The sequence below is a fragment of the Giraffa tippelskirchi genome, chromosome 9 (assembly GCF_054371585.1).
Source record: "Giraffa tippelskirchi isolate mGirTip1 chromosome 9, T2T-mGirTip1v1.2.pri, whole genome shotgun sequence".
Lineage (NCBI taxonomy): Eukaryota > Metazoa > Chordata > Mammalia > Artiodactyla > Giraffidae > Giraffa > Giraffa tippelskirchi.
In genome coordinates, this window is record NC_137283.1 from 14,559,982 (window position 1) to 14,582,323 (window position 22,342).

General features: G+C 51.4%; 1 protein-coding gene across 2 annotated transcripts; it reads left to right on the plus strand.

Moving 5' to 3' along the window:
- Nucleotides 1-258: 258 nt before the first annotated feature.
- On the plus strand, nucleotides 259-19,778 carry POMGNT2 (protein O-linked mannose N-acetylglucosaminyltransferase 2 (beta 1,4-)). Of its 2 annotated transcripts, XM_081527703.1 has the most exons (3): nucleotides 259-503; nucleotides 15,957-16,144; nucleotides 17,472-19,778. In XM_081527703.1, the coding sequence occupies exon 3, from the start codon at nucleotides 17,576-17,578 to the stop codon at nucleotides 19,316-19,318; it is 1,743 nt and encodes a 580-aa protein (XP_081383829.1). In that variant the 5' UTR covers nucleotides 259-503; nucleotides 15,957-16,144; nucleotides 17,472-17,575; the 3' UTR covers nucleotides 19,319-19,778. The 2 variants fall into 2 exon arrangements, with proteins under 2 accessions (XP_081383829.1, XP_081383830.1); XM_081527704.1 differs by lacking the exon at nucleotides 15,957-16,144.
- The last annotated feature ends 2,564 nt before the right edge of the window (nucleotides 19,779-22,342 follow it).

The following is a 22,342-nucleotide window of genomic DNA, read 5'->3' on the forward strand; positions in this document are numbered from 1 at the left end:
CTTAACACCAAGCGACCTGGAGAAGGAAACGGCAGCCCACTCCGGTATTCTTGCCTGGAGAACCTCATGAACAGAGGAGCCTGGAGGGTCCATGGGGTCACAAAGAGTCGGACACGACTTAGCACTGAACAACACGAAGCGCAACTTCACTTCTCCGGGAGCAAACTACAACTCCCAGGATCCCTCGGGTCGAAGGAGCCGGCAACCATCGGACGCAAACTGCAATTCCCACAATTCCGCGAGCCAAGGAAGAGGTCCGGCCTCGGGCTGAGGCGGTGGAACCGGCGAGCCTGCGCACGTGCATGGCTGACGCGAGGGGCTCGCCAGCTGGGCAGGCGCACGTAGGGCACCTGCGAGCCGGACGGCGGTGACGGACCAGACGGCGCGGAGGAGCCTACGCTCCCTTCCTGGGCCTCCCCGGCGGGCACGGGTTCGGCCAAAGCAGCCCCGCGGAGGGCCGGCCTGAAAGCTTCAGCCCGTGGAGCCCGGGCTGTAGGGTGCAGGTGAGGTGCGCGCGCTGGCGGCGGGCAAGGGTTCCACGACACCGCTGGGTTTGGAATTGAAGGAGCGGCCCTGCGACCTCCCCCCGGAGGGGTGGAGAGGAGCGGAGGGGGTTTGCGGCTGGGAGGAGTGATGTGCATGGGGCCGAAGGAGGCGAGGGTGAGGGGAGATGGGCCCGGCGTATCAGCTACAGACCTTAGCTCGGGCTGGCACCGGCAGCCGGTTCCCACGCCCTTCTGCTTGGGAGATGGTAAGCATGAGGCGCGGGTGGCAGGGAGCCAGGCGAGAAGCACAGAGGGGGCCTGGCCCTCCCAAGCTCCCTGTGAAGGGAGTACCAGGACAGCCCACAAGTGACCCCTGGGCTCCTTGGGGGCTCAGTAGGGTGCCCACTGTGTGTCTGGTGATGACAGCTTGGCATCGCCTGCTTGACAGTGCTGGGATAGCCTCAAAAGTAGGGATGCAAAAGTAGGGCTTCAGGCCCTAACGTGTGGAGGAGCTGGTCTCCTGACGGATATCCTCTGCTAAGGTCAAGGGTCCTCAGGCCAGAGTCCTGCCAAGTGGTGGGCCGCTAGGGTTGGCTTTCTTAATGCCAGCCAAGTCTCAGAACCTACTTTTGGGGCAATCGACAATGGCATGGGGATGGTTATGGGGTGAGCTATCTCATAGGATGTGGTGGCTCAGAGCACAGAACAAGGTTCATTCACGTTCTGCTACATGTGCGGGGCATTCTAATCTTGGCTCTCATTTACCAAGTGTGTGCCCTTGAGCAAGTCACTTGTCCTCTCTGAACCTCTTATTTCTTTGCAAAGCAGGGTTGCTGTAAAGATTAAATAAAAAAATAATGCTGTACAAGTTGGAAGCTCAGTGTCTGGTGCACAGTGAATGTGCAGCAAATATTAGCATTTGTGGTCGCTAACAAACAGAAAATGTTAGCGGTGAGATTGGAACCAAGGTCTGTATCACTGGAATTAGCTGCCCACTCTGACTCTCATGGATCTTGGAGATCTATTCTCCAAGTCATCCTTTCACATTACAAATGACTTGCCAGCAGAGCCAGGAAGGAGCACAGGTCCTCTCTTCCCCAGGGATGGACAGCACATCAGATTCTGAGTCTTGGGCCCTGGGAGGGTGAGGAGAAGCAGAGTGGGGATCCTCAGCAAAGAGGAGGGTGGGGTGCTGGCGACTGCAGGTGCAGTTCCCCCACACTGCAGCCGTTTGTGTGTCCTGGTGGCCTTGATGTGGCAAGTTCTTACTCTGAGCCTTGCTTTAGAAAATACTTAGCAATCACAGAGGCTTCTAGTGAATACTGAGCTAACCAGAAAATTAAATTATCAACTGTTCCAATCCCCAAATGTCCTCGTTATTTTCGGTTGTCAGTGGATACTCTTCCCCCAGGCCTATCACCTAGTAGATCTTTTAATTGGATAAAATCATGAACATGAAAGGCAGAGCCCCAAAATGTCATCATACACTTTGAAACCAAACTTGGGTTTGATTCCCAGTCTCACCACTTGATAGCCGTGGGACACTGGACAGTCCTCTGAATAATTCTGAGCATACGTCCTCAAATGTGGAATGAGATTGGTAACACCTGTTCTAGATTTGTAATAGGGAATAAATGAGAGAATTCTTGTCAGGCACTTAGCATTGTTCCTGGCCTGGAGTCAGTACCAGTGAATGGAAGTTATGGTGTTATTATGGTTAACAATAACTATATAAAAATAATTGTCAGGCACTGTGCTTTGCCTGAGTTCTCTTTGAATTCACCAAACCACCCTGTGAAGTCGGTATAATTGTCTGTTTTTCAGACTAGGAAATGGAGGCTTGCAGGGTTTAAGAACTGGCCCAGGCAGACATAAAAAGACAAATAGCTACATGATACCACTTAAAGGATGAATATAGAATAGTCAGACTTACGGAAGCAGAGCGTGGAATGGTGGTTGCCAGGGGTTGTAGGGAGGGAAAATGAGACGGTATCAGTGAAAGGGTGTAAAGTTTCAGGTGGACAAGATGGCTGAGTTCTGAGAGCCCTGGTGCACAGCCTACAGCTGTGAGCCTACAGTTCACAATATTGTAGTATATGCTTCAGATTTTGCTTTGAGGGTAGAGCTTATGTTAAGTGTTCTTATCACAAAAATTAGTAAATAAAGGGACAGAGGAAACTTTCGGAGGTGATGGATAGGTCATGGCATAAATTATGGTGATGGTTTCCTGGGTGTCTACTTACTGCCACTCTTAGCATGTTGTGTATGTTGATTATATACACCTTTTTGTGTGGTGAAAAAATTTAAAAGAAGAATTGGTGTACGATGATGTAGTTGCTGAGCGTCAGGACCAGAGCTCACATCCTGGCATCTCACTCCAGAACTGGTGCCCTTTACTTCCCCTCCCCTGCTGCTTGGGGTCTTCACGGTTCTAGAAGCCTGTCTGTGACCTGGGGCAGCCCCAGTGTTATAGCAGGTAGCCTTGGGCCACTTGGAGAAGAGGCAGGAGCCTGCAACCTGGCCGAGGGTGCTTCCTCTCCGTGTCTGAGGTTGGCCGAGGCTGGAGGGTGAAGCGTTAGGAAGAGGCAGCCGAAGGCCCTGTGGGCCCTAGAGGCCCTCATCACGGACCACAGGACCAGGGAAGGGCGTAATCTGGGTGAGACTTGGAAGCCTGGTTTGGAGAAGAAGTGATCTTGTCTAGAAGCTGGGAAGAGTCCTGGAGGCGTGTGCTTCTTCTGGGCCTGACCTCTGCTTTGGGGAGGGGGTTCGCCTGCGAGCTGTGGGTTTGAGGAAAGCCAGCCCCACTGCTTTCATCTCGGCTGCCTGTGAGAGCTCCCACTGTCCCTCAAGACCTTTTATAATATAAAGAGTTGGAGCAAATAATTTCTAAGGGCTCTTGTAGCTCTAAAAAATGTTGGTTTTCTCATTCTAAATATGTGGGTTAACCCTGTCAGCACAGCACCAGTGTGGGTGGGATAATCGTCACCCCACTGGGCGCCCCACACCTCCCTCCAGGTGAGAGAATGACCACGGCTCCCTGAGCTGCTTGCCTGGCTGGGTGGGGAGCAGGTACACATAAGAAGCCTTGGGTTGCTAAGTTACAGTTCAGGGCCTGTGGGTCTTTGTTTCCAGAGCCGTCCACAGCTGCTCTGCCCTTGCATGAGGAGAACTCACAGCTCTGAGGTCTCTCCTGCTTTTCCATCACCAGCTGTGCCTCTGAGTCTGAATTACTGCGAACCTCAGAGCCAGGCACAGGCTTGAATTCTGGTGCTTCTCCTTGAGCTGCAGGACCTAGAGGAAAGGACTTAAGCCCACTAAGCTCTAGTTTTTCATATTAAAGGAAAATGGAGCTAATACGAGTACTTGCATTAGAGGGCTTTTGCATTGAGGCTTAAGTGGAAGCGGGCAGAGAAAGGGCTTAGAACAGTGACTGGCACATAGTAGGTGCACAGGAAGTAAGACGGTGGTGGCATTAACCTCCACCCCCTGTCCAGAGGCCAGCACTCTCTTTCTGACATGTTTCAGAAGAGCTGTCAATCCTTCCACGTTTTACTTATTTATTTGGCTGTAGCAGGTCTTCGTCGCAGTGTGCAAACTCCTTAGTTTTAGCAGTTAGGCTTGTGGGATCTAGTTCCCTGACCAGGGATTGAAGCCGGGCCCTCTGCATTGGGAGTGCAGAGTCTTAGCCACTGGACCAGCAGGGAAGTCCCAGTCTTTCCATGTTGTTTGGCTTCCCAGGTCCTCACTTACATACTCAGGACCCAGGGTCTGTCAGGAAACCACACCTTTCACTCTGCCAGTGGTGACTACTATCAGTAGTCTTTTTTTTTTTAATTGTTAAAAAATTAATTAATTTTATTTTTGTCTGCACTACGATTTCATTGCTTTGTGTAGGCTTTCTCTGATTGTGGTGAGTGGGGGCTTCTCTTCGGTGTGGCTTCTAATGGTGGTGTCTTCTCTTGTGGAGCACAGGCTCTAGGCATGCAGGCTTCAGTAGTTGCAGCATGTGGGCTGAGTACTTGCAGCACGTGGGCTCAGTAGTTGCAGTTCAAAGGCCCTAGAGCACAGACTCAGTAGTTGAGGCGCATGGGCTTAATTGCTCCATGGCATGTGGGATCTTCCTGGACCAGGGATCGAACCCCATGACCCCTGCATTGGCAGACAGATTCTTATCCCCTGTACCACCAGGGAAGTCCCATCAGTACAGTCTTAATGCTAAGAGTTGTCTCTTTTCTCCACTTTGAAAAGCATAACAGAGGGCTCTTTCCTGGCTGGGCAGTGGGTACTCAGCCCTGGGCTAGGCTTCAGGGAGGGGTTGGGGACCTGGTCTGCTGTATTGCTACTATCACTGTTGTTCCCAGTACAGACCTTTGGGTCCGGTTGTTTTAGAAACACCCAGTGACAAGAAACACCCTGGGGACCTTCAGTAGCAGGGGTTTGTGGCAGGAATCAAGGCACATCCTGGGGGATTTCAGGAGTTATCAGGGTTAGGCTGGGTCCCAGAGCTTCCAAGAGGAGTGACGGTGGCCACTGTTAGGAGCCAAGAGTCCATCTCTCAGGAGACCGACCTTCTCCCTGCAGGCCTGCAGGTGTGGACATCTGATACAAGCACCACCTCCTCGTCTGACTTCTCGGGCATCTCCACCGGTGGCTGCTTTAGGCCCAGCCTCCACTCTCTCATCCATTTAGCTGTGTCCTTGAGAACTGGGCTGGTTTTGTCTTGTTTTGCCACTCAGCATTATAAGTGATGTGGCTTGTGTGGGAAGGTGTGAGCTGGGGAAACTTTTCTCAAAGTGGGGCTTAGAATATGGCAGCCTTTTCAGGCTGCCCAGGAACATAGGCTGCCCCAGGAACATCATTTTAGCAGAGTCTGGGGAGAGGATTTACTAGCCTTTGTGAGGGGTAGGGGTGTCCTTGGGGGTTTACCCTGGGTTGGACAGAAATGCCCTGCTGGGTATTTAGAAGTGGGGAATTGCAGAATTGTGGAGTGTTACAGAAATCTCAGAGGACCTCCTAAAATTGAGTTCACACTAGAGTCACCTGGAAGCTTTATTACAAACATGGGTTCCTGGGTTCCCTCAGGGATTCTGGTTTAGCAGGTCTGGAGGGGCCCCAAAGTTTGCATTTCTCACATCCCAGGTGATACTAAGACTGCTTTGGGGGACCCTGTGTCCACCTCACAGGTTGACCTTGATTTTCCAGACCACTTCCTGGCAGGGCAGGGGCTCACTACAGTTGATAATTCCTCTGTGTTAGAACAGCTCTAAGCCTTAGAGAAGTCCTCTTCCTGTCTCCCACACTGAAATCCCCCCGTGACTTCCTTCTGCAGGCCTTACTTCAGGGCCCTGGTGGCCCTCGCAGCCATGCTGGGGGCAGAGTGGCAGCTGGGAACTGCATGTCCGTTCTTCAGCCCGGGGCCTGGGTTGCACGTGTCACCAGCATGCGTGTGTGTCCACTCTGTTAGAGAGGGGTGCAGCCCCCTCTGCAGCAGCCTCACTCTTGCTGCTCAGCCCCTCAGTGTTTGAAGAATGCCCAAGGTTCAGGGGCTTCTTTTCCCTGAGGAAGAGGGCCCTACTCCTCCTTGCATCCTACACAGAATGGGGTTTCTGGATCTTTCCTGATCCTGGCTGCCCCACTGGGAGAGTCCCAGAAGCACTTGTATAGAATAGTTTCATATGAGCAATTAGGCATATAGACTCTGATTCCTGCCAGAGGTGCATATTTAGAGTCTAATCATGAAGAAACACCAAACAAGCCCAAATTGAGGAACATACCAGAAAATATCCAACTCTGTTAAAATTTGTTGAGGCCATGAAAGTCCGAGAAGCTGCCCAGATTAGGGGAGACGAGTGAGACATGCTACCTGGCCGCCAGGCTTCGCCTTGGCTTGGATTCTGGGCCACAGAATGGAGACCATGAATTACTAACAGTATTGTATCAATATTAATTCCCGATTTTGTGTGATACGAGAGAATGTTCTCATTCTTAGGAGACAGATGATGAAGTGGTAGGGACTAAAGGGGCAAGATGTCTCTGGCTTATTTTTAAAAGGTTCAGAAAAAGAAAATGGTAAAATGAATGTGTCAGATTAGCGGTTGGTGGTAAGGGTAAGGATGTAGGAGAGTTCTTTGTACTATACACACAGTTTTGTTTTATTTTTATAAGTCTGGGATTATTTCCAGATAAAAAGAAGGAAAGCAGGTAACAGAGATGACAGACGTTGTACCCAGCCCGCCTTCATTAGTCTCATTGCTGCTTTCTGCGTGACCTTGGGCAGGTCTCTCTGGGCTTTGGTTCTACCATCTATAAAATGAAGATCGTCATGTAAAGTGGAGAACCCGGCACCTCATGATTGGCCAGTAGATGTCGGCTGTGATATGATGCTGGTGGTGGTGGTAATGATGCAAGGAAGGAGATGAGGGTGACACCTTGGTGATGAGGCCAAAGAAAAACCCTTGCTGAGGCCTCTCGCCTCCTTATCACTCACTAACGCTGGGCTTCAGGCTCCCCGAGTGTTTGGCAGGGACTGCTGTGACCTCGACACTGCCTGGCTCCCCCCCTGCAGGGGCCTCACAAGTGATCACTTGAGCCCAGGGGGCTCCACTGTTGAAACGCACGTCTTCTGACGCTGCCCACTCCGTGCCTGTCTTGGAACACACTGCCCTTTCAGCTGTATGTGGTTTCGGGCCTGCCTGTCATGGCTCTGGGATGGGAGAGGAGCCCATAGCTGGGTGACCTCGTGGCTTGCTTGGTGGGCAAATGTGAGAGCTGGGCACAGTGGTGTCTGCTGTGGACAGAGGTTTGCTGTAGTCATTGCCAGCAGGGATGTGTGGACACCTAACAGGGACAGTCATCTTAACCCCCACGACCACCAAAACACCTCCGAAACCTTGCTCAAAATTCCCCCACCCTTCAGGTCGCTTCCGTGGATAGCCTCAGGTCCAACCAGAACCATTTCCTGTCATCCACACTTCTCCCTTCTTCTTGGTGAATGTTTTATGCTTCTTATAGTGAGTGGCCTTCTGACCCTCGTGATGCAATCAGTCATGCAGGCATGTTCTAAGCATCACAGCAGCCACTCACTCGATTCTCTCTTCCTGTTTCATCCCTGTTTGTGACCACATTGGTGCCTAGTAATGCTTTTCTGTTATGCCAGAAAGGGCCAACACCGGGAGCTCTAACTTGCAAGTGACCCATGGGTGCCAAGCAAAAGCCAGATGGTGTCACGGGAGGTTGTCCGAGCAAGGGTTTCTGTGTTGGTGTAGGCGGGACTCACCTCCACCTGTTTAGCTGTTCCGCCTGTGCTGAGTGCCTTGGAGCCTTGGCTGTCCTCAGCAAAGCTTGCTTTTACCCATCGTGCCAGAGTCAGACAGACTGGAATTCTCTTGCTCCACACACAGCCCTAGGAGTTCCTAGGTCTACCCTAGGAGTTCCATCCTGTTTCATTGATAAGAAAGAAGAGTCACTATGTTTAGCTGTTGATAGAGGATGAACATCTGCATCTTGGCCTTTCTTTGCTCTTTATACTAAAGCGAGGACTTATTATCCATGTTAAGTTTTTGGCCTAAGCATGTGAACTTGTAACTAACTGTTAAAGATGCCTGATCACTTAAATATCAGGTTTTACAAGGAGTACTCAGAGGCTGCCAACATTTGGCCAAAATGTAAATGCTTTTAGCAGAAACCCTGCTGTCTTGTCAGTGGTTGTTCAGGTTTGTCAGTAGCATTGATGGAGATCTAAGTTTGGACCCCACATAAACATGATGTGAGGAGCAGCAGGTCCATGTTCTGCTTCTGGTGACCATAACTAGGAGGGGGAAGGAGCAGGGAGAGATCACTCTGAGGGCGTTGGAGTTATTGGAACTTGTGTGCTGTCCACTAATTGGCGACGTGTGAGACGCATCGGTACAGGACAGGAAGCTTCCATCATTCAGCACCAGTGATTCAGGCTGCATTTAGGGTAGAAGCATATTTTTCAATAATTGACAAGAACTCTCTGATTTTTTTCAATTGGGGGTATGAACAACCCGTTAAAGTAAAATTGTTGTACTATGAATAGAAAACCTCCTTTAGACACTATCACCAGCCCTTGTCTTGGCCTGGCCCTGCCCGTCTTCTGAGCCTGAGTCTGGCGGGTGCTGGCAGTCCTGGCCTCCCAGCCCTGCTCCTGGGGGAGTGAGCAGTGGCTGGTCCTGGCAGTGGGGAACCTGGTACTGCTGGCTAGGTCAGCAGCAGAGGGCTTCATTTAAGACCAGAGCTCACATCCTGGGGCCTGTTACACCAGCAACAAGGCCAGCAGCTGCAGTCCTTGGGCCTGCCTGTCATCTTCACTCAGGTGGAAGAGTGGCCAGAAATTACAGACTAGGACGTTTCCCATTTTAAATGGATTTCTGGCTTCTCTGGAAAACCAGAATAGTAGTATTACAGCCTGAATTGTGTCCTTGGAAATTCATAATCAAAGCCTTGACCCCCAGTGTGACTGTATTTAGAGACAAGACCTTTAAGGAGGTAATTAAGGTTAACTAAGGTCATAAGGGCTTCCCTGGTAGGTCAGACGGTAAAGAATCCGCCTGCAATGTGTGAGACTCGGGTTCGATCCTTGGCTTGGGAAGATCCCCTGGAGAAGGAAATGGCAACCCATTCCAGTATTCTTGCCTGGAGGATTCCATGGACCGAGGAGCTTGGTCATAAGGGAAGTCGCTCAGTTGTGTCCGACTCTTTGCGACCCCGTGGACTGTAGCCTACCAGGCTCCTCCGTCCATGGGATTCTCCAGGCAAGAATACTGGAGTGGTTTGCCATTTCCTTCTCTAGGGGATCTTCCCGACCCAGGGATCGAACCCAGGTCTCCCGCATTGGAGGCAGACACTTTAACCTCTGAGCCACCAGGGAAGACTGGTCATAAGGGTGGGGCCCTAATCTAATAGGACTGTTGTCCCAATAACAAGGAGAGAGACCAGAGACCTCTCTTCCCTCAGTGCACACAAGGAGGTCATGTGAGGACACAGTGAGAAGGTAGCCATCTGCAAGCCCAGGAGAGAGTCCTTAGGAGAAACCAAACATGTTGACACCTTGATCTGGGACTTCGAGCCGCCAGAACTGTGTGAAAAGAAATGTCTGTTGTTTAGATCACCCTGTCTGCAGTACTTGGTTATGGCAGCTGGAGCAGACTAATACTGATAGGTACCACCAGGCCACTGTACTGCCACGCCCTCGTCAACTTGAACTTTAATCTGGGTGTTTGGTCTCTGGGGCACACTGCCCAGAGACCATTGGTTCTTGGCCTCAGTAAGCATGTGAATTTGCACCCTCTGCTCCAGGCCTGGAATTCCTGGGGCTCTTACTCCTTATCAGATGCCAGGGCCCTTGTGAACGGATTTTCTGTGCCTGTGTCTGGAGCCGGCACCCGGGGCTGGGTGAGCAGCCTCGGCTGGGAGCCCCCACAGTAGGGACCCCCCAGGTCTTACGGTGTCTGCAGCTGTGGCAGGAGCATCAGCACCTTCCTCCAATGCTTCCTGGAATAGGTAGGACCCCACTGTCTGTAAGAATCTGATAATCCATATCTGGTCCAGGAGCTGAGGGAAGCAGTTTGGGGCAGGGGGTGAATTGGCGGTGTCTCTGTCTGCCTCAGTTTCTAGAGGGCTGTTTTAAGCATGTTTTAAATCTCATTTCTCTTTTTCTCCCTTTCTTTTGAAAAGTACTTTTTTTCTCTTTTCGTTTGAATCCATTGTTCTATTGATTGACTTGTCAGCAAAATTAAAGAAAAAAATTAGGTAAACATCTTACATCTACCAAACTTGATATATTTTTGATGAAAATATTCTAACACTAAAAATATACCATTGGAAAATGTTCTTGCTCCATATCATTCTTCGTCCTGGCTGAGCCACTAAGCTCTTTGTGCCACATAGCCTTTGAGTCCTAAATGCAATGGCCAAGGGAGAGGAGGCACCCGGGGAGGAGCGCAGCGGCCGACGTCCATCCTGCTTGGTTGTTGGCTGTGCCGCACAGGTCAGGGCCAGGCCTGCCCACATCTGACTGAGCCTGCTGTCAGGAGAATGAAGGAAGGAGTCGAAGGACCTACCTCATGAACGATTCAAGGCCCCAGCTTTCCACCATGGCCCCACCTCCAGGCCTCAGGAGGGGTTTCCTCTGGGAATCTTCTCAGAGCTTGCCTCCTTGCTGGAAGATGCGTGCTCTGGGCAAGGGCCCTTTGTAAGCCTGAGGCCTTGTTCTGTCTTAGCAGGGCTGTCCTCCCCTGCCTCCTCCCCTTGCCCCTCACCTCTTCTCAGAGACGGTCCGCTGCTCCACATCAGGCTTTTTGTGGGACAGAGTGACTTGACAGATAACTTGAGACCAGAGTGGTCTGCTCGTAGGTGACAGGCTCTTTCCCTCCCGGGACTCCCAGCCTAGACAGGTGTGCTGAAGACAACACCATCCAAGCTATGGATTTGTTGTGTTGTTCAGTTGTTAAATCACGTCTGACTCTTTGCAACCCCATGGACTGCAGCACTCCAAGCCTCCCTGTCCCTCACTATCTTCCGGAATTTGCCCAAGTTCATGTCCATTGAATCGGTGATGCTATCCAGCTATCTCATGCTCTGCCACCCTCTTCTCCTTTTGCCTTCAGTTTTTCCCAGCATGAGGGTCTTTTCCAGTAAGTCGGCTGTTCACATCAGGTGGCCAAAGTATTGCAGCTGCAGCTTCAGCCCTTCCAGTAAGTATTTAGGGTTGATTTCCATTAGGATTGACTAGTTTGATCTCCTTGCAGTCCAAGGGACTCTCAACAGTCTTCTTCAGCACACCTTAAAAGTCCAAGAAGGACTGTCTCTTCCATGCAAGTTTATTTCCAAACAACTCAGCTCTGTAGTCAGCCCTCTGCCCCACAATCAGAGAAGGTGTCTCAGAGGCCAACTCAGGCCTCTTTTATTTGCCTCTGTAACAGGACTCCACGGAGGAAGGCCACAGGGACCCTGCCCTCCTCTTCCAGCAGCGTGTACCTGGTCCGGAAAAGCTGTATCTCCTCAGCCAGCAGACAGGACTGGGGAGAACCTTGGCTTCTTTAGAATCAGGGATCTGGTTAATGTCCCCTTTGCCTCCATCTGTTATCTTTTGAAAACATTTCTGAGGGTTTTGCCCGATCTTTCTGTTCTGGCATTTGCAGGCTGCTGCCGTGCAGCTGAGAGTGGACAGACACGGGGGAGCCTGGGGAACAGACTGGGAGGACTTTGTAATGAGCAGTGACTGCCCTAGTTCTTGTTGGCATTCTCACTACCACACTTTGGCTATTTCACAGCAGGGAAAAATGCAAGGGCGGCCCTCCATCTGTCTCCACAGGGGCAAAATGCAGTAGTATTTTGTGTTAATTAACATTCCCCAGAAGCAGATCCTGAGACATGGATTCAAGTGCAGGTAGATTATTTGCACTTGATCGCAGCATACATGAGCAGGGGAGTGGGGAAGAGCGGGCAGGGAAGAAGGCCAGTCCCACTCCGGGCCACTCTGTAATCCCCTTAATCTGTTAGGGAACTCTGGGAGCCCATGGAGAATATGGCTCAGGGCCCTCTCATCTGCGGAGGATGGGGTTGGGGGGTTTATGCGACTGGCCCCGTCAGATGTTGGTGCAAGCCCCCTGGCCTGTAACTGGTCAAGTGGAGAAAACTTAGGCAGTCTGACCCTCAGGGCTCCATGCTTTATCCACCACACTACTTCTCAGGAAATGTCCTGTCCACTCCCAGCAAACCTTCCCTCCCATTTTCCCTCTTGGAAGGGTCTCCCACAGGAGAGCCTGACATGTCTATGAGAGATCCACATAGGCCAGTCTGTATTTGTCCCGCCTTCGGTCAGTACCATTGCGGGCAGGACCTGAGGGTGGGTGGAGCACATGGCATCTGATTAGAAACAGTCTTTCCCACTCCCCAGGCTCCGGGGTGGTCTCTGCCTGGTTGCATTTTAGCCCCACAAGGCCTCATGTTTGCTGGTTCCCATATGCTTTGCCCCAAGGCCCCCAAGCTCAGTGACTTGACTGGGATTGGCTGTGGCACACACAGCCCCCTGGTCCTCCTTCCTGCCCGTGGCCCCTTCCCCACATCCCCACCTGCTGCCCAGCCTGCCTTTCACCACAGGGGAGGGCCAGGTAGCAGAATGCTCATAAGAGACGCTGTGAGTACTCGGGCCTGAGCTGCCGGCTCAGCTTGGAGGTGGTCTTAACTTTCCTCATTTCCTGGGAGTCTTGCTTTCTGATATTCCCTGGGTGTGTCTGTTTTGGCTTTAGCTGCTGTTGGAAGCCGTTCTTGTCTGCGATCAGAGCAAAACATGCATCAGCTTGTGCTACACCTATCTGCCTCCCATCTCGCCAGACACAGCTTTATTTTTGAGTATTAATTTATTACTTACCCACTTTCCAGTGTTCTGTCATTTTGTAATAGTGGTTTTATTTTATTCTTTATGGTTTCGTTTTAAACTTTTTCTATGCAAAATGTCAGACAAACTCAAAAGAGCATCAAAAAAGCCCCCGTCATCATCTTTAACTACCAATATCCGTGTTTCACCTGTCTCCATGCCTTTTTAGCTGGAGTAGTTTAGAACAAACCACATACTTGTTGTTTTACATGTAAATACTTAACGTTCTCTTGTTTCTGGGCTACCCTGATAGCTCCATTGGTAAAGAATCCCCCTGCAATGCAGGAGACCCAGTTCGATCCCTGGGTTGAGAAGATCCGCTGGAGAAGGGATAAGCTAACCCCTCCAGTATTCTTGGGCTTCCCTTGTGGCTCAGCTGGTGAAGAATCAGCCTGCAGTGCTGGAGACTTGGGTTCAATCCCTGGGTTGGGAACATCCTGTGAAGAAGGGAAAGGCTACCCACTCCAGTATTCTGGCCTGGAGAATTCCATGGACTATAGTCCACAGGGTCACAAAGAGTTGGACACAGCTGAGTGACTTTCAACTCACATCTCTTGTTTCTTATCTAATTTTTAATAACTTTTTATTTTGAAATAGTTTGAGACTTAACACAAAAAAACACCTCACTCAGCTTCCTCTGATGTTAATATCTTACACAGCCACAGTGTCATTATCAAAACTAGGAAGTGAACACAGCTCTGATATTAAACCATGAACCTTACTCAAATTCTGCCAGTTGTCCTATTAATGTCCTTTTTCTGGCCCAGGATCCCACATTGCATTTAGCTGTCGTGTCTCCTTACTCTCTTCCAATCTGGGACCTCCTCAGTCTTCCCCTCTCTTTTATGATTTTTAACTCTTGCAGAGGTCCTGATCAGTATTTTGTAGAATATCTTTCAATTTGGGTTTTATGTTTTCTTTGTTAACTAATTTTAACAGTTAACTAATATTAACTAATCTTAATATTAACTGAAATTAACTTAATATTAATTAAGTTCATTGGTAGGACTGATGTTGAAGCTGAAACTCCAATACTTTGGCCACCTGATGTGAAGAGCTGACTCATTTGAAAAGACCCTGATGCTGGGAAAGATTGAGGGCAGGAGGAGAAGGGGACAACAGAGGATGAGATTGTTGGATGGCATCACCGACTCAATGGACATGGGTTTGGGTGGACTCCGGGAGTTGGTGATGGACAGGGAGGCCTGGCGTGCTGTGATTCATGGGGTTGCAAAGAGTCTGACACAACTGAGCGACTGAACTGAACTGAAGTTAATTAAAATTAACTTAATATTAACTAAAATTAACAGACCATCTTCAGAGCCAGAACCGGAACTAGAGCCAAGTTTTCCCCATTTAGAAATATAGATTGAGGTTATGCTATTTTGCACAGGAAGGCTCCAGAAACGAGGTACCCTCCTCAGCACATTATATTAAGGGTTACATGGTGTCAGTATTGTTATTATTGGTGATGTTAATGGTGATTATTTGGTTCAAACGATGTCTTCCAAGCTTCTCTGCTGTAAAATTTATATTTTTACTTTTGTAATTAATATGTATCTCATAGGGAGATACTTAGAGACTGTGCAGATTTCCTGTTTCTCACCATACTTGCACCCACTAATTTTAGCATCCATCAGTGAATCTTGCCTGAAACAGTTGTCGCTATGATGTTTGCCAACTGGTGATGTTCTATTTCCATTATTGTTTCTACACTTATTAATTGGCATTCTACTATAAGATCTGTGTCTTCTCCCCTATTTATTCAGTTATCTATTCATATCAATATTGACTCATGGGTATTTATTTTATTCTATGGGTTATATAATCCATTACTATTGCTTTTTAACTTTGTTACTCAAATTGTCCCAGATTCAGCCATTGGAGCTCCTTCAGTTTGGATCCTGTGTCTTTTGGATATGCTCCCATCATTTTTTTGAGAACTTCCGTACATTCTGGCACTATAAGATATTCTAGGCTCATCTTGTAGTTTTCCTTTCCCGGCCCTGGAAGCAGTTACTTCTCCAAGGAGCCCTGGTTCCTGTTAGTGAGAATGCTGTTTAGTAGTGCTGACTCTGCCTATTGCTGCCGCAGTGTCATTGCGCTCAGCCCCCCTCGCCCACTGGAGCCAGGAGCCCCACGTGTGTGGAAAGGTACATGTGTCGCAGCCGTTCTTCCTGCTGGAGCTGCCACCTGTCATTCAGTTGTGACTCTCTTTTCAGTTGTCTGGCCGCTTCCGAGCTGAGGCTCTCAGGGCGGTCTCACCAGCCCTCAGTGAGGCCCCTTGCTCTCCCTGCCTTTGCATTATCTTCTTAAACTCTTCTTGTCCTTGCCCTTACTTCCTCAGTTTTTTTCCTCTCCCCATCCCGAAGAAGAATTAACTTTTTGTCCTCTTGGCCTCTTTCTGACTCCTGGTTTCTCCTCTTACCTCCTAGAGAGATGTCAGAACTCCAGCTGCAGTCGTGTGGTGCTAGGTACACAGCTGTTCTCTCTCGAGCAGCCTTGGTAGTTCTATCTCTATATATATATTCCACAGTGGTGGTAAGGATAGTGGCAGGACCATGGGACACTGGTCAGAAATTGTCAAGTATCAGCAACTTAACATGGTTCAACCTAATAGCAAAGTAGTTCTTAGCTGGTGAGGCTGGGTGGAGAATTTCTAGATGGGGACACATATATTTGGAAAAGTATATGCAACATTATCATTTTACATATACAGATATAGATATAAAATACTAACTTCGGAAAAAGTAGACGTTGGACTTCCCTGGCGATCCAAAAGTTACGATTCCACACTTCCACTGCAGAGGGCACAGGCTAGATAGATCCTGCATGCTGAATGACATGGGCAAAAAGTCAAAAAAAATTAAAGTAGAAGTTGATGAAATCCTGTTGTCTTGGGGAGCAGATATTATGGAAGAGTCTTGTGTGTGAGAGATTCTTGGCAGAAGGGGTTGCTGCACTTTACGGATCAGTTTGAAGCATGAAAGAGGTTTTCTCTATTATTAGTGGGTACATGGCTTTGAAAAGACTGAGAAACACTGATGCTTAAGCAGATTTCTCGGCTGCAGGGTTTCTGGGCTCTTAGAGGCCCTGCCCTGGAGATGAACAGGGCTGACTGAAGGCGCAGTCAGAAGCCAGCTAAGCAGGTGCCCTGTTCTCACCCCATGGCTGGTGTCCGGTGTCACCCGTGCTGTTTCCATGAGAACTGAGCAGTCCCATTCTTCGGCTGTCTGAAGAGCCCTGGGCCTCAGAGCAGGTATGATACCCTTCCCAGTAGCGGGGGAACATGGGAGCAAATGCCCGCAGCCCAGCCAGGCCTCCCTGTAGGCAAGAGTGTGTGGGACAGGAAGTTTAACCCTTCGGAGGTGTTGCCTCTGTATACAGAACCCTTGTCAGTGGTGAGACTCAGACACAGTTCTCTTACTGGACCAGTGAGGGGACAAGTTTCTACCCATCTTTTCATGGAGACAAAAAAACCAGCAGGCGTGATTGCCAAATAGGAAATCCCTGTGCGTGTGTCCAGATGGGGCATAACAGGGGTCCTGGTGTGCAGCCTGGGACCGGTGCTCACAGGCCTCCCATCCCATTTGTGCCCATGGTAAGGTGAAGTCCTTCCCCGGCAGTACCAGGGAGGTGGGCCCCTAATGGGGATTTTCCTTGCGGCTTCTCACAACACAGCAGTTAGCTTTCTTTGCAGCAGTGTTTCATAACAAACAGCTCCAGAATTTCAGTGACACACAATAAGAAGCATCTGTTCAGCTCAGGCATCTGTTGCCCGGGCTTGGGTGGGTTTGCCCAGTGGTTCTGACGATCCTCGCTCACTTACACATCTGTGGGTTAGCCGAGGCACACCGGCATGGCTGCAACAGCTGTGCTCCCCACATAGCTCTCTCCTGGCACCAGCAAGTTCGGCTGATCACATTCTTCTCACAGCAACATCCTAGTCATAAAGAGGGCAAAGACAGTCACACAAGCGCCTTTCAAGCCCCTGAATATGTTGTCTGTTGACACCTCATTGGCCAAAGCAAGTTATGTGGCCAGGCACAGGGATATGTACTCCCCCATGGAGGCAGCAGGGGAGGGAAGTGGGTGAACATTTTAGAACAAGTGTCTAGCCTACCAGGCGGATTCTTGTATCCACCTGCAATGCAGGAGACCCTAGTTCAATTCCTGGGTTTGGAAGATTCCCTGGAGAAGGGATAGGCTACCTACTCCAGTATTCTTGGGCTTCCCTGGTGGCTCAGATGGTAAAGAATCCACCTGCAATGCAGGAGACCTGGGTTCCATCCCTGGGGTGGGAAGATCCCCTGGAGGAGGGCATGGCAACCCACTCAGTATTCTTGCCTGGAGAGTCCCCATGGACAGAGGAGCCTGGCGGGCTGTAGTCTATGGGGTCACAGAAAGTCGGACACGACTGAGTGACTAAACACATTTAGCCTACCAGATCTTCAAGTGTGCAAAACGGTGCAAGCATCCAGTGCCGCAGCGGAGGCCAGCACAGCGCCTGGCACCGGGCGGGTGCTCGGGGTGACGGGAGACACACCATGTAGACACCTTTTCCTTTTCCTTCTCTCCTCCCGCAGGCCCCTGCCTGTCCTCCGGGAGCCCGCAGGGATGGGTAAAGCCGGCCAGGCTCAAGCTGCTTCCCCGGCGCCGTCGTCTGTCTAGGGCCCCCGGCGGCGCTAGGATGCACCTGTCCGCCGTGCTCAACGCCCTGCTGGTGTCCGTGCTGGCGGCTGTGCTCTGGAAGCACGTGCGGCTGCGTGAGCATGCGGCCGCCCTGGAGGAGGAGCTGGCCGCCGGCCGCCGGGCCGCTGACCCCGCCCCCGCGCTGCGGATCGACTACCCGAAGGCGCTGCAGATCCTGACCGAGGGCGGCACGCACATGGTGTGCACCGGCCGCACGCACACCGACCGCCTCTGCCGCTTCAAGTGGCTCTGCTACTCCAGCGAGGCGGAGGAGTTCATCTTCTTCCACGGCAACGCCTCCGTGATGCTGCCCAGCCTGGGCTCGCGGCGCTTCCAGCCGGCCCTGCTCGACCTGTCCACCGTGGAGGACCACAACACCCAGTACTTCAACTTCGTGGAGCTGCCGGCCGCCGCCCTGCGCTTCATGCCCAAGCCCGTGTTTGTGCCCGACGTGGCCCTCATCGCCAACCGCTTCAACCCTGACAACCTCATGCACGTCTTCCACGACGACCTGCTGCCCCTCTTCTACACCCTCCGGCAGTTCCCCGGCCTGGCCCGCGAGGCGCGGCTCTTCTTCATGGAGGGCTGGGGAGAGGGTGCCCACTTCGACCTCTACAAACTGCTCAGCCCCAAGCAGCCCCTCTTGCGGGCGCAACTGAAGGCCCTGGGCCGGCTGCTCTGCTTCTCCCATGCCTTCGTGGGCCTCTCCAAGGTCACCACCTGGTATCAGTACGGCTTCGTCCAGCCCCAGGGCCCGAAGGCCAACATCCTGGTCTCTGGCAACGAGATCCGACAGTTCTCGCGGTTCCTGATGGAAAAGCTGAACGTGAGCCAAGCCAGGAGCCCCCTGGGCGAGGAGTACATCCTGGTGTTCAGCCGCACCCAGAACAGACTCATTCTGAATGAGGCAGAGCTGCTGCTGGCCCTGGCCCAGGAGTTCCAGATGAAGACGGTGACGGTGTCCCTGGAAGACCACACCTTTGCAGATGTGGTGCAGCTGGTCAGCAACGCCTCCATGCTGGTCAGCATGCACGGGGCCCAGCTGGTCACGGCCCTGTTCCTGCCCCGCGGGGCAGCCGTGGTGGAGCTCTTCCCCTATGCTGTTAACCCTGACCACTACACCCCTTATAAGACGCTGGCCACACTGCCTGGCATGGACCTCCAGTACATAGCCTGGCAGAACATGATGCCAGAGAACACGGTCACACATCCCGAGCGGCCCTGGGACCAGGGGGGCATCGCCCACCTAGACCGGGCCGAGCAGGCCCGGATCCTGCAAAGTCGGGAGGTCCCCCGGCACCTCTGTTGCCGGAACCCTGAGTGGCTCTTCCGAATCTACCAGGACACCAAGGTGGACATCCCATCGCTCATCCAAACCATACGGCGCGTGGTGAAGGGCCAGCCGGGGCCGAGGAAGCAGAAGTGGACGGTCAGCCTGTACCCTGGCAAGGTGCGGGAGGCGCGGTGCCAGGCGTCGGTGCAGGGCGCCTCGGAGGCCCGCCTCTCCGTCTCCTGGCAGATCCCATGGAACCTCAAGTACCTCAAGGTGAGGGAGGTGAAGTATGAGGTGTGGCTTCAGGAGCAGGGGGAGAACACTTACGTGCCTTACATGCTGGCCCTGCAGAACCACACCTTCACGGAGAACATCAAGCCCTTCACTACCTACCTGGTGTGGATCCGCTGCATCTTCAACAAGACCCTGCTGGGACCCTTTGCAGACGTGCTGGTGTGCAGCACGTAGCGAGCAGCCTGGCCAGGCCTGGGGTTGCGGCTCCTCTGGCTCGGAGACCCTGAGCCTGCCAGCCCCCTGGGGTGGCTTCTGGGAATTATTTATTTATTGAGCAGACCTCTGTCTCTGGGTCATCTCACTGCATCTGAGGTGTGGGGTTCTCAGAGCGCCTCTTTGCGTAAGTGCGGTGGGGCCTCCCTACCCTCTTCTCCCATCCTGAACATCCATACCCTGGAGAAGGCCTGAGGGGGGAGGAGAAAGAGGAGAGTAAGGATCCCAAAGAACTTCTTTGACTGAGTGATCATCCTGTTCCCTACAATGTCTTTCTGGTTGGTGTTGGGTTTCTAGAAACTGCTGCTAATTCTGTGCCTGTTTGGGTGGGTGTGGATGTACATCAGCTTCCATCGTCATGAAACTCATCTGTAGCCCCAGGAAGGGTATGTTTGGAACATTCATTAAATGATTATAAATATCTTGGTCAAGTGTTTTACTGGACGGCGGGAAGAGGGTCCAGCAGCCAGTACCCAGATGCCCTCTCATCCTGATTGTCAGCCGAGGAGCCACGGCAGAGGGGTGGCGTCGAGGCCCGGGAAGCCAGGCCCGCTGGCTGCATCCCATCCTGATGCAGAACGGGTGCCCCACTTCTCTCTGTGGGGGAGGAAAGCCTGGAAGTAGGTGAGGAGAGGGCTGTGAGGAGGAAAAGCAGCGTCTGCCAGGGTCTGATTAGGCTTCAATAGATGTTCAGACACAGCAGACCATGCACACCCGGTGTGGGAGTCAGGAGGATGTAGCGCAGGATGCTCAGCCGGCCGGCACGGCTGTGCCACGTGACTTCTTCCGCAGGAGCCCGCACATTGGCTCAGGGGCCATTCTCTTCCCCAAGTGACTGCTCAGGGGCGAGGAGGTGATACGCCCATGGGTAGTTGTGGCGGCTGCTTTGGCTTAGGAGCCCCATAGGAACCGTTCTCTTTTTTATAGACATATGTTTTCTGGACGAATGTGTTTCTCATATTTTTTTATTTGGCTGCGCTGGGTCTTAGTTGTGGCACGTGTCGTCTCTAGTTCCCCAACCAGAGATCGAACCCAGGCCCCCTGCTTTGGGAGGTGGAGCCTTAGCCATTGAGCCACAATGTGCGCATTGTCTCCTGAACCGCCAACAGGCAAGTTCCCAGGTTCCCTCAAGCAACCTGCCCTGTCATAGGAGCCATCGCACTCAGGGAGGCCTCAGCTGTGGTGTCCTAACAGTTTATTAGTTCATCCAGGGTCCTTCCAGTCCAGATCAGAGGTCGTTTTTACCCATCCACAGTTTTGCTGAATATCACCGCTGACATTGAGCCTTTATCTAGCTTTCATGGAAAGAGAGCTGGAAAATTAAGATCGAATTTGTCCTTAGGAGAGGAGAAAGAGTTTTAGCCTTTTCTTCACAGGGAGACAGTGGTGCAGACCTGCCTCCTGTGGAGGAAAGAAGGAAAAGGGGCCTGGGGAGGTGGGGCCTCGGGCTGTAGCTTGGTTGTAGGAGTTGTGCCAGGCTGACCAGGAGTCCCTGAGGCAAAGCTGTGGGTTAGGTGAGTATGCTGGGTCACTGGCTGAAAGAGTTCTTGTCGGTAGGGTGAGGCTCATAGGCTGGGTTGGTTGTAAGGCATTCAGGAAATCATCTATGTAAACCTTTAGCATCACACTGGATGTCTGATATATTATTACAGGTCCAGAATCCCATTCCCAAACCCTGAAGAGCAGATGTGATTCCAAATCTGAATTTTTAAAACAAATATTTATTTATTTGGTTGTGCTGGGTCTTAGATGTGACACGTGGGATCTTTAGTTGTGGCATCTGGCATGCAAACTCTTAGTTGTGGTATGTGGAATCTAGTTCCCGACCAGAGACAGAACCTGGGTCCCCTGCCCAGTGCAGGTGTGGAGAGTGTGGAGTCTATGCCACTGGACCACCAGGGAAGTCCCTCCAAATTCTGAATTCCAGTAACCAGACACACTGGCATGTCTGCACTGAAATGGATGTATATTCACGCTGAGTGGGACATGAGTTTTGGCACCAAAAATGAAAAGGCTTTTGGTTTTCAGAGCTTGGGGATTGTTGGGATTCTATCTCGAAGGTTGTGACTCATCCTCCTCTCCTGCTTGGAAACACCGTCATTTTCCTTAGACTAGCCTTGTAGGAGTGGCGTGCTAAGGAATGGAATCAGGTCTGCGGTTCCACCAGTGATGGTCTCTGCAGAGCCCCTCAGCCAGCTTCTTCCTTAAGGCTGATTCACCTGCAGCTAAGCAGACTCCCACAATGCCCATACTGCAGACCCATCTCAGCTCCTGGCCCTTGCAACCTCTCTAAGGCTGATGGGAACATCCCGATTCACCATTCCCTGCTGGTTGCTTCCCTTGGCGTGTCATTCTCATTCCAGAGGTGAAGGCTGTAGAGGCCTGGGGCAAGGAGCCCCAGCAAGCACTGAGGCTGAGAGTGTTTTCTGAAAAGGATAAAAAAGTAGATGAAGTTTCAGGTTTTGCAGAAAAGACACAGTTCACACACTGAGCAGACTTAAAAAAGCAAAGAGAAGCAGGCAGAAAGCCAAACATATGTGACTGTGCTTGGCCAGAGTCAGTTTGCTGCTCACACTCCAGAAACTGGCCCTGCCTTGTCATCAGCTCTGAACCCAAAAGGACTAGAGGAAGAGGAGCTGTCAGAGTGGCAGGGAGGGCAGTGGGAGTGCCTGTGAGTGACAGCCCTGGATTTAAGACTTGATAACACAGTTCCCACCTAGGCTTCAATTCTGACCCTTCCACTTATCAGCTGGGTGACCTTGGGCAAGTCACCTAACCCCTCTGTTCCTCATGTGTGGAATGGAGAGTCATCACACTTAACCACTGATGTTGGTGAAGTCAATTGCTTTGATCCATGTAGACGTGATCACAATACCTAGCACGTAGTCATCTTTCAATAAATGCCCATGGTTATTATGTGTATGTGTGTTAGTTGCTCATGTCCACCTCTTTGCAGCCCCATAGACTGTAGCTTGTCAGACTGCT